This window comes from Salvia hispanica, chromosome 2 (assembly GCF_023119035.1).
Source record: "Salvia hispanica cultivar TCC Black 2014 chromosome 2, UniMelb_Shisp_WGS_1.0, whole genome shotgun sequence".
Taxonomy (NCBI): Eukaryota; Viridiplantae; Streptophyta; class Magnoliopsida; order Lamiales; family Lamiaceae; genus Salvia; species Salvia hispanica.
In genome coordinates, this window is record NC_062966.1 from 35,163,691 (window position 1) to 35,174,961 (window position 11,271).

The following is an 11,271-nucleotide window of genomic DNA, read 5'->3' on the forward strand; positions in this document are numbered from 1 at the left end:
TCAGGGATAGAAGCAAGAAGAAGCCATGGCTGTTTCAAACTGACTATATTCAGAAAACATTGAAGAGATTCAAGGTTGAGAACATGAGAAGCACCTCAACCCCTTTGGCAGTTCATTTCAAGCTCCAGAAAAGTCAAAAGGCAGATAGCCCAGAGGAGAAAAAGGAGATGGAGCTGATCCCATACTCCAATATTGTTGGGAGTTTGATGTACATGATGATATGTACTAGGCTTGATATAGTTCATGCTATTAGCCTCACCAGCAGATACATGGCAAAGTTTGGCAGACAACATTGGAGTACCTTGAAGTGGACCTTGAGGTATCTGAAAGGAGCTGATAAGTTAGCTATTTTGTTCACTGATCGAGGTGGAGCTGATGAGGAAGCTCTGATTGGCTTTTGTGATTCAGATTTTGCAGCAAATCTGGACACAAGAAGATCTCAAACTGGTTACATTTTCACTTTGTTTGGAGCTGCTATATGCTGGAAGTCTAGTTTGCAGAATGTAGTGGCCTTATCTACCACTGAGGCTGAGTATATGGCTCTCACTTCAGCTGTGAAAGAGAGTAAGTGGCTGCTTGGGCTGATATCAGAGTTTGGGATAGATCAGCAGAGTGTTGCAATCCACTGTGACAACAATGGTGCTTTGTGCTTGGCTAGACATCAGACATTTCATGAGAGAAGCAAGCACATAGATATCAAGTTACACTTCATCAGAGATGAGGTGGAGAACGGGAAGATTAGGGTGGTGAAGATTGAGACTGCTCACAACCCAGCTGATATGCTCACAAAGCCCTTGAGCAAGGAAAAGTTTGACTACTGCTGCAGATTAGTAGGCTTGCTTCCTACAGGTTTCTGATAAGATACTATGCCTTAGACAAGGTGGAGATTGTTATGGATGAGAAGCTATGCGTGGTGTCTAAGATAGCATCTTGAGGGTGCATGGGAAGGAGTCGAAGGGTCCAATGCAGCATATCAAGAAGAGTTCAAAAATCAGTTAGGGAGACTAGCTGTTGGAGTGGTTATGTTCTCGGTTGTAACAGATTTGAGTGAAGTCTCTTTCACTCAATGCTTTTGTATAAATAGTATAGAGTTTTAATTGAGTTACGAATCCTAGTAGTTGTTCTCTCTTCTTGAATCTTCAATAAAAGTTTCTCTCCTTCAAGATTCAATCAAGTTCATCTTCTACACTATCAACCTCTCACTTGTTCGATCACTTTCTTGGCTCACTTTCATCACAATTAATATTTATTCATTCATTTGAACTTCGAAGTTATTAAAATTGTGATTTCTATCTTATTCACAAAGCTAATGACAAAGTGTTGATTTTTAAATTAAATAATAAAGCTGACGTCGATAAAGTAGAAATACAATTTGACCCCTAATATTTACTTTCTTAGAAGTACAATGTGAACAGAGTAAAATTTACAGTAAAGTGGAATATATTTTTCATATTTCCAAAAACCCTACCAAAATTGGTATATAGATTACGCAAATGAATTTATACTAGTAGGAGTAAATATCTAGATGAATAAATGTATTTGACATATTGTCAAACATAATAATAGTGCAATTATATTTTTATTGTGAATTTTAATTTTGTTTAGACCTTAATAACCAGTGGAGTGAGTGACAAACAGATCTCAACACTATCTCGACATCAACGGCACATCAAAATCGTCGTCGACTTTGCAGGCGACGACCAAAACCCCAGCTCGCTACGATCACCGGATCTCGTTCCAACCGCCATGGCATTCTCCACCCGCCGCGGCGCCGGCGGATGGGCGCAGTCTCTCCTCCCCACCGCCGCCACAAAATCCCCATCCAAGCAGCCGCGGAAGTCGCGGAGGCGCACCACCGCCGCCTTCCGCGATTTCATCCTCGCCAATTTCTTCACAATCGGACTCTGCGTCACCTTCTTCTTCTTCCTCTTCGTTCTGTTCCGATTCGCCGCCGTCCCCGGGCCGTTGCAGTTGCGATCGGCGACGGCGCGCGGGCGCGCCGCCCGGCCTCGGAAGCCGGTCGTGCATAAGTCGCCGAATAGGACTATTTTGGCGGCGGATGTGGATATCACTACTAAGGATCTGTATGATAAGATCCAGTTTCTGGATGAGGACGGTGGGCCGTGGAAGCAGGGGTGGCGCGTGAGTTACAAGGGTCATGAGTGGGATGATGAGAAATTGAAGGTGTTTGTGGTGCCGCATTCGCATAATGATCCTGGATGGAAGCTCACTGTTGAAGAATATTACGAGAAGCAGTCCAGACATATTCTCGACACTATTGTGGAAACGCTTTCCAAGGTTAATATCATTTCTCCATCTAACCTAGATCGGAGTTGTTAGGAAACGTATTTATAATTTGGTGAGATTCGATTGAACATTAAGTTGAATTATGTTCTCAATTTAGCTGATAGATACCAAACTTTTAGGATAAAATGGAATTTAATATAATTTGGCTTTTATTCTATTGTACTTATCTGGTGCCTCATCAATCTAAAAAATTTCATGCTGTTTTCATGGTTATAACTTATAACAGGTCGATGACATTCAATTTTTGCATGCTGCTGAACTATAGTTGCTTCTTGTTCTATCCTTGGTATTGATGGTTCTTGTTTAAGACCAGAATTTGGTTTGTGTATATAGGAGGTGAAATTTACAAAATCTGCTTGATTGGTTGATGTTGTTGTAGGATACTCGGAGAAAGTTTATATGGGAAGAGATGTCTTATTTAGAGAGGTGGTGGAGGGATGCTTCAGAAGCGAAAAGAGAATCCTTCACCAATTTAGTCCAGAATGGTCAGCTGGAAATTGTTTCAGGTGGATGGGTTATGAATGACGAGGTAAATTGCCCCCAGCCCCCACTCCCTTATATTTTCAGTTTCAGATAAACTACTTTTCAATTTTTATTGCCATTATATTTGTATTAATTAATAGTAGATGCAAAATCTTACCGGTTGTTTTTTCATCTTTGTACAGGCTAATTCACATTTTTTTGCTATCATTGAACAGGTAACTATGCAAATTTTGTTTGTTATTTTAACTCACTCTAGTAGTCTAGTTTAGCATTATGTGTAAGGTGAACTGTCTGATATCTGCTTGGATGTAATTATGTAAATGGGAGTGCTATAGCTTTCATTGATTTGTGCCCACCTTATAGTACTTTATTCAATGAAGATCTCAAAGCAAATACTTAAATCTTCTAGGCTATATATGTGTGTGTGTGTGCAGGCGAGGCATCAAATGTCTCCGTGTTATCGTGAGTCCTTGAGTCTCCTGTTCTTTACTGCACCAGCCACCAGATGTATAAAATTCTTGAATCTGATACTGAACACAGAAAATGAAATTAACCTAGGATTGAATCCACAGAATAGTTATATTTGTACTAGTAAATTATACAGTGAACTTCGTAATTTTATATGTACGGTGCAGTAATCAAAGCAGACTCACAATAAAAAAGGAGACTCATAATAACCAACCTCCGATTATGAAAATTGATGGTGAATGCAACACTAGGGATCAAATTCATAAGGAACAAACATTTCATTTAATTTAGTTTTTTACGAATGTGGTCAATTTCACTGTGAATGTGGTGACTTTATACATTCAATGTAGTGGTTTTAGCATTTTTAGTTTTGACCATAAGAATGAGTTTCTACATTAACGTGCGCCTACGAACACATATACTATATAATTATAAAAACTGTTTTTTTTCAGTCGCCCCTATATATGTATATTTATATATGTGTGTGTGTGTGTTGGTTAGGGAGGCAGGGTGTGAATCACATCATGGTACTGTCAGTGATGATTTCTTATTAATTTTTAAAATGATAGATCATGTGTATGAGCGTATCATATAGCCATGTGGTTTCGTCACTGCTATAAAACTCCACACTATGTTTTCCTAAATCTGCTTGTTGGCTTGCTTATATTCTGCTTTTGATCTTGATCGGGCGCTTGACCTGGTCCACCATCTAGTGCCTTTTATGACTATGATTCTGCTTCATATGATGCATATATATGTTCTATTCAGTTCCATCTCAAATCTTATCCACCCCGCCACCCCAAGGGAAAAAAAGTATCATGTTTACCATCGCATAGCTATGTAGATAAATGTACTTGCATTTTATGGTTATGATAGAGATTTGATTTTTCTGGACATGTTAGTATAATGTTAGGTGCAACTTTAATTTAGATTGGTGGAAACTAATTACTTATGAAGTATTGATCATAAACTGTGTGTCTCAGATGACAGAGGGAAACATGTGGTTGAATGAAACTGTTGGGGTTATTCCTAAGAATTCATGGTCAATTGATCCATTTGGCTATTCATCCACTATGGCTTATCTTCTCCGTCGCATGGGATTTGAAAACATGCTTATACATAGAACACATTATGAGTTGAAGAAGGAGTTGGCATGGAATAAGAAACTGGAGTATGTATGGAGGCAGAGCTGGGATTCTGATGAATCAACTGATATATTTGTCCACATGATGCCCTTTTATTCTTATGATATTCCACACACCTGTGGGCCAGATCCTGCTGTGTGTTGCCAATTCGACTTCGCTCGAATCCGTGGATTTATGTATGAGCGTTGTCCCTGGGGACAACATCCTGTGGAGACCGACCATGAAAATGTTAGGGAGAGGGCACTTCTGTTGTTGGATCAATATAGGAAGAAATCCACGCTTTACCGAACCAACACAATCCTTATTCCCCTTGGTGATGATTTTCGCTACATCAGCATTGATGAAGCAGAAGCTCAGTTCAGGAACTACCAAATGCTGTTTGATTATATTAATTCTGATCCTGGCTTGAACGCTGAAGCTAAATTTGGCACTTTGGATGACTATTTCCGTACCATGCGTGAAGAGGCTGACAGAATAAATTATTCTGTTACTGGTGAAATTGGCTCTGGTGAAATTGGTGGTTTCCCTTCTTTATCAGGTGATTTCTTTACATATGCTGACAGAAGTCAAGATTATTGGAGTGGCTATTATGTATCAAGGCCTTTCTTCAAGGCTGTTGACCGAGTGTTGGAGCAGACACTCCGCGGTGGAGAAATGATAATGTCATTTTTATTAGGTTATTGCCAAAAAGCGCAATGTGAGAAGTTGCCCACTAGTTTTTCATACAAGTTGATTTCTGCTAGAAGGAACTTAGCTCTTTTCCAGCATCACGATGGCGTCACTGGTACAGCCAAGGATCATGTGGTTGAAGACTATGGGACGCGAATGCATATGGCTTTGCAAGACTTGGAAATTTTTATGTCTAAGGCTATTGAGGTTCTCCTTGGAATTCGCCATGAAAAAAATGATCAGCTTGCTGCTAATTTTGAGCCAGCACAAATGCGGTCTAGATATGATGTTCAGCCTGTGCATAAAGCAATTAGTGCCCGTGAAGGTACAGTCCAGACTGTGGTTCTCTTTAACCCATTGGAGCAAACAAGAAATGAGGTGGTGATGGTGGTTGTTGAGAGACCCGATGTGACAGTTTTGGACTCAAACTGGACATGTGTCAAGAGCCAGATCTCTCCTGAACTGCGCCATGACAATAACAAAATATTTTCGGGGAGACACCGCCTGTACTGGAAATCTTCTGTCCCAGCCATGGGATTGCAGACTTATTATGTTGCTAATGGGTTTGTTGGATGTGAGAAAGCCAAACCAGCTAGTCTGAGAATTTTCGCTCCATCAAAGAAGCTTTCATGCCCTGCCCATTATGCTTGCTCGAATATTGACAGTGACACAGTGGAAATTAGCAATCAACATCAGACACTCTCTTTCAATGTAAGTCATGGACTTCTGCACAAAATAAGTCACACAGATGGTCGCATGAATTTTGTTGGTGAAGAAATAGGTATGTATTCTAGCAGAGAGAGTGGGGCTTACCTCTTCAAACCAAATGGTGATGCTGAGCCTATCACTCAAGCCGGTGGAACAATGGTGATCTCAGAGGGCCATTTGGTAAGGGAAGTGTACTGTTATCCTAAAACATCATGGGAGAAATCGCCAATTTCCCACAGCACTCGCTTGTATAATGGGGAAAGTACAATACAGGAATTTGTGGTTGAGAAAGAGTATCACGTTGAGCTTCTTGGTCAAGAATTAATTGATAAGGAAATCATAGCAAGGTATAAGACGGATGTCAATAATAAGAGGATCTTTTACACTGATCTAAACGGCTTTCAGATGAGCCGCAGGGAAACTTATGACAAGATACCTCTGCAGGGAAATTACTACCCAATGCCCTCTCTTGCATTTATGCAAGATGTAAACGGAGAGCGCTTCTCTATACATACTAAACAGTCCTTGGGTGTGGCAAGCTTGAAAAATGGGTGGTTGGAGATCATGCTTGATCGCCGACTTCAGAACGATGATGGCCGTGGCCTGGGTCAAGGGGTGTTGGACAACCGTCCTATGAATGTGCTTTTCCACATCCTGTTGGAACCTAACATTTCATTACCTGCTGATCCTGTTTCGAACCCTCGCCCTTCGAGTCCCTCTCTTCTATCTCATGTGGTCGGTGCTCACCTGAACTATCCAATTCATGGGTTCATTGCTAAAAGCCCTGAACCAATATCTGTGCAGCCCCCTCCTAGATCATTTTCTCCATTGGCGGCTTCTCTCCCATGCGATTTGCATATCTTGAACTTTAAGGTTCCCCGACCTCAGAAATACACTCAGCTCCCCATAGGAGAGCCCAAATTTGCTCTCATTGTGCAAAGGCGGCATTGGGATAATTCATACTGTCGAACCGCCAGGTCACAGTGCTCAACTATAGCTGACGAACCGATCAATATGTTTGACATGTTCCAGGGGATGAATGTTGCGAGTGCAAAAGCGACTTCTGTTAATCTGCTACACGATGAGACTGAAGATCTTGGCTATAATGAGCAGTTCGGAAATGGCGCTCAAGAAGGCCACATCCTTATCCCTCCCATGGAAATACAGGCGTACATGCTGCAGATAAAGCCTGTGCAATAGATGCTGCTGTCATATAAATTATAGAACATGTTCCTGCTATCGGTTTGCAACTTCCCGTTTGTGAGAAGTAGATCTCTCCAAACTGTAACGTTCAACCTAAGTCGGAAATCTTGAAGCACATGCTGCTGGAAGTTTTGTAGAAATACTCGTCAGCCCCTTCGGGTTGTATGATGGAGCATCTAACTGGTTATAAGCTGGCTATCCCACTAGTCTAATAGATTATGTAGAGATGTGTACTGTATATTCTCAGGCAGAGACCATTTGTTGGCAAAAATGGGATATATATTTTACTCGTATTGAATGTCCACAAATGCTTATAGATGAGATGAGATGAGATGAGATGTGTATTATATAGACACTTGCAATTGTTGGAAATTACTCAGCCTTTTTTTAGTGTATTGTCATACGCTATATTTACCTGTTTATGTTTGACTACACACCTAAGCCATCTACACCCCCAAATCTTAATTTTTGAAATGACCAAAATGATCTTTTAGTAATGCTTAATTTTTTAGAAGTCATGCAATTCTATTGAATTTGGTAACATTAAAATTAGAGGCAACCCATAAATCAATATTTAGACAACTAGAATGTCACGTCACAAAGTAAGCTCACATATCACACAGCAAAATTTGTTGGTCGGGAAACAGATACAATATGTATAAACATTAGTAATCCTTTGATTGTGTAGCAATGGTTGCCCAAGGAAATTATGGTTATCAAAATCTTCACAAGATGATCTCTTCCTGCATGCTTAGGTTGAGCACCTTATTCGGAAGAACTATGCTGTTTATCACAACAACCTCGTCTTCGACAATCACCGATTCTCCTGCATCAGATATGAGAATTCGGTGTTAGCCTAAGCATAAGCAAATTTACATGTACAGGCAAGATGTGGTCGCAGTGGCGTACCCAATATCGTTATCCCTAGCTTGGTGTCGTAGTCTCCGTCAGCCTGTAAGAGTGATGAAACAAATTTGTAACCGGGTGTTTTTGCACCTAATCCCACACATTCGAGTGAAAATTAAGGTAGAGTAGTACCTGGACACGCGACCATCGTCCGAGAGATGACTTCCACCCGACAATTGCATTCACCACAACAGCATTTTCCTGTCCAAGAAAGATCGTGTTACTCAATTGTATACCAACTTTATTGCTTTCCTTGATTTTATCTGGCTAACGCACCATGATTTCAACATCATCTAGCACGATGCAGTTCTTGAGTCTTACACCAGGCGCTATACGAACATTTGCTGATATTGAGACATTAGGTCCAATCTGTTTGTGTAAAGAAACGGATCAAAGCAATGGCAACAAACATCTTCCAGGAAAGAGAGTTTCTACGTGCGTTTTCATAAACATCTTGCTGCAGAGATTAGTTGAATTTACCTTTGCAGTAGGATGCACTCTAGCGGATGGATGAACATAAACATCTCCTACAACAGAAGCACTTCTGTTGCCATCCCCACTGGCCAGCAGATGTGGAGAGGTGGAGCGGAATTGATAAAGATACAAAGCAGAACATTTGATAGACATTCTGAAAAGTTATATATTTGACTCAGTTAAGATGATCGAAAGGGTTGATATACATGGAAGAAAGGAATTGCCACGCCACGTGCGAGGATTGATTTTTACCCAGGGGTTTTGATCTGTTCCCAAAACTCTGAGGTCTCGTATGTATACAACTGCTTTTTACCAGCAAGAGGCGACAAAATATCTTGGTCCAACCTAACAAAATCTGTAGGAAGAGACCTAAACGAAAGATTAATCAACCCGGTAACTAAAATGAGGCTGAAATCCTAATATAACGGTTTATAGGAGTATAAAAAAAGATAAAATTCTTGATTCTTTGAAAGCCACTAATGTGCAAAAGGCGAAGAATTTTATGACTGCTAGTTATACCTTATAGCAAATTGCTGAGACTCGTAATTTAGTATGTTGCGAGTGTATGCTGCAGTTAATTGAATGAAATATAATCATCAATACTGACATCATAGTCACAAGTGCAAGTAGAATTTCAGTAGATTTACAATCTAGATCTTCACAACTTCTATATCACAATCACATATAAATTAGAACTGTATCGCAGGTTTTGAAGATATTTGAAACTGAGTTGTTAATAGAATCGGTAAGTTCATGAAGTAGTTGTAAGATAAAAGAAATACCATAATTTAGCTTCACTCACCTTTTTCTTCCCGGAGCCGATATACTTCCTGGATGACGCTAAAAATGTTTGGCGTAAAGACATAAATACCGCAGTTAATCAGATCACTCACCTGTAATTACAAGTGGGAAAAAATTATGTAAGCCCAAAAAAGGGAGACATAGTCAACTTCTAAAACTAAGCATGTGGTGTTTAAGTGCGAAACATACAAAGGTCTCCGGTTTCTCAGTGTAGTGCAGCACTTCTTGACTAGTCGGATCAGCAACCAACTCGCCAAACTGGCTGGCTGATTCAGCAGAAACCTGCAGAATCAATTTCAGAGAGAGTATTTCACAGAAACAACTAGAGTTGAGGTCTGTAATGCAATAAGCCGGCTTAAAAGAAGAAGACTTTGTGAAAGGAGACTCACCTTAATAACTAGCAATGTGCCAATCCCACCATAGGCTTTATGGGCCTCTAAACAACAGAAATTGCAGTTACACAGTTGCAAAAAAGATGTTAGAATACACATAACTACATAAGCTCAAAAACATTCTTCAAGACAATAGAAGAAAGACGATGATTACCAAGCATCTCAGCCAGGGGAAAGTTGCAGCAGACATCAAAATTAAGCAGAAAAATATGCGACTGCAGAAATGAAAGCATACAGTGTAAGAAGGCAAAACTTGTGCATTTACAAACCAGAACGCTACGCGAAAAGAAGTAGAGTTTTGATGAGGCAATTCAATAAATATTGACTCAGTAACCAGTAATGCATACAGGGGTTTCCTCCATGATTCGATCCCTGAAGTAGTAAAGGCTTCCTGCCGAACCATGTGGTTTATCTTCCTTCAAATATCTGAAAAAAACAAAATAAGAACCTGGTAAATAACATTTCAAGAATAGATCTGTTTATATAACTCAAACTTGTAGAAGCAATTAAACCACATTTCACTAACAGATCTGTTAACATTCACCTCACAGGAACTTTGAGCTCATTAGACACCGAAGAGCAATATAGCGCGAATTCACGCTCTTCGTAGTATCCTATAAGAAAAACTTGGACCAAATTGGGTATCTGCACAATCTCAATTATTAAAACACTCAAATCTTCCAGCTTAACACATTGCAAATTTGCAACACAAATGCAAGATGCCACCACACAAATTGTACAAAGGAAAAGTAACATCTGAGTAATTCCACCTTCAGTAGAAAATCAGCAATGATTACTTTTCTTTCCAAAAACAAGTGAAACATACTTTTTTGCAGGCGGAGATGTGGTGATGAACCATTGGTTGACCAGCCAAAGGAAATAAAGGCTCTGGAGTGTTGAAAGAAAGAGGCCTAAATCGAGTCCCTGAGCAAAAGCGCCATTGAAATGGGGATGAGAAAGAATTCAGAGGAGAATTGATAGATTAGACAGAAATTAAGAACAGAATTATAAAAATCGAACCTTTACTTGGACCTGCCACCAAGATCACTGCGACCACCTTCTCATCAGCGTTGTCCATTTTCCGGTGATAAAAAAAGGTCCAGAATCCTCTCTTAAACCCTGAAACCGAAGATTTTAGGTATTACAGTTACAGTGATTTTGAGTCGAGGTGAATTGACAGATCAAATCAGCAAATTTCGCCTCCTAAAACGATGTCGCTTTGTACGCTCTAGTGTATTTCACTTTCTGTATTTGGTGATTAAATGTACAATAGTTTACTTATAAAAGAATTAAAATAATTGAAAAAAGTTAATGATACCTGTTTTTCTATTAAATTAGTAAATAGAAATTAATAAACTTATCAAACTTTATTTCCAACAAATAATTAAAATGTTGACCAGATCTCACAAAATTCTCGTAGTTTGGACATTTTTAAAGCTATATTTTAGGGATCCAATGGTATATTCGTCTATCATTTTTTAACATGTTGGATCTCAAAGTGAAATATTTTAATGGTTCAGAATATTGATTCAAATTATTTCCATGAGAAAGAGAAAATCATATACTATTTCCGTTCCATAAAAATACGTGCACTTTTTATTTTCGTCTATCCTATAAAAATATGAATATTAGCACTGATATGTACTCCCTCCGTCCATGATTAAGAGTCCCAATTCTAAATGGCACGGGTTTTAAGAAATGTTAAGAAAAGTGGG

At 39.4% G+C, this 11,271-nt stretch overlaps 2 protein-coding genes across 3 annotated transcripts; one reads left to right on the forward strand and one right to left on the reverse strand.

The window, feature by feature from the left end:
* Positions 1-1,604: 1,604 nt before the first annotated feature.
* LOC125205490 (alpha-mannosidase 2) lies at positions 1,605-7,378 on the forward strand. The gene is made up of 4 exons (XM_048104464.1): positions 1,605-2,298; positions 2,687-2,836; positions 2,973-3,005; positions 4,242-7,378. Exons 1-4 carry the CDS (start codon positions 1,747-1,749, stop codon positions 6,978-6,980), a joined length of 3,474 nt encoding a protein of 1,157 aa, XP_047960421.1. The 5' UTR covers positions 1,605-1,746; the 3' UTR covers positions 6,981-7,378.
* Positions 7,379-7,571: 193 nt separating this feature from the next.
* LOC125204111 (mannose-1-phosphate guanyltransferase alpha-A-like) lies at positions 7,572-10,741 on the reverse strand. Of its 2 annotated transcripts, XM_048102670.1 has the most exons (15): positions 10,577-10,740; positions 10,383-10,480; positions 10,101-10,201; positions 9,904-9,982; positions 9,711-9,771; positions 9,554-9,600; positions 9,354-9,446; positions 9,166-9,256; positions 8,883-8,931; positions 8,616-8,732; positions 8,370-8,517; positions 8,166-8,258; positions 8,022-8,090; positions 7,893-7,935; positions 7,572-7,809 (listed from the first exon to the last, which is right to left on the reverse strand). In XM_048102670.1, the coding sequence occupies exons 1-15, from the start codon at positions 10,632-10,634 to the stop codon at positions 7,709-7,711; spliced, it is 1,248 nt and encodes a 415-aa protein (XP_047958627.1). In that variant the 5' UTR covers positions 10,635-10,740; the 3' UTR covers positions 7,572-7,708. The 2 variants fall into 2 exon arrangements, with proteins under 2 accessions (XP_047958627.1, XP_047958628.1); XM_048102671.1 differs by lacking the exon at positions 8,883-8,931 and having other exon boundaries at positions 8,616-8,718; positions 10,577-10,741.
* Between the last annotated feature and the right edge of the window lie 530 nt (positions 10,742-11,271).

Coding starts and splice junctions, on each gene's coding strand:
- LOC125205490 (XM_048104464.1), top strand. CDS start 1,747: ATGGCATTCTCCACCCGCCGCGGCGCCGGCGGATGGGCGCAGTCTCTC. Junction 2,299..2,686: donor TTGTGGAAACGCTTTCCAAG/GTTAATATCATT, acceptor ATGTTGTTGTAG/GATACTCGGAGAAAGTTTAT. Junction 2,837..2,972: donor GATGGGTTATGAATGACGAG/GTAAATTGCCCC, acceptor ATCTTTGTACAG/GCTAATTCACATTTTTTTGC.
- LOC125204111 (XM_048102670.1), bottom strand. CDS start 10,634: ATGGACAACGCTGATGAGAAGGTGGTCGCAGTGATCTTGGTGGCAGGT. Junction 9,447..9,553: donor GCACATTGCTAGTTATTAAG/GTGAGTCTCCTT, acceptor TTGATTCTGCAG/GTTTCTGCTGAATCAGCCAG. Junction 8,518..8,615: donor GAACAGATCAAAACCCCTGG/GTAAAAATCAAT, acceptor ATAACTTTTCAG/AATGTCTATCAAATGTTCTG.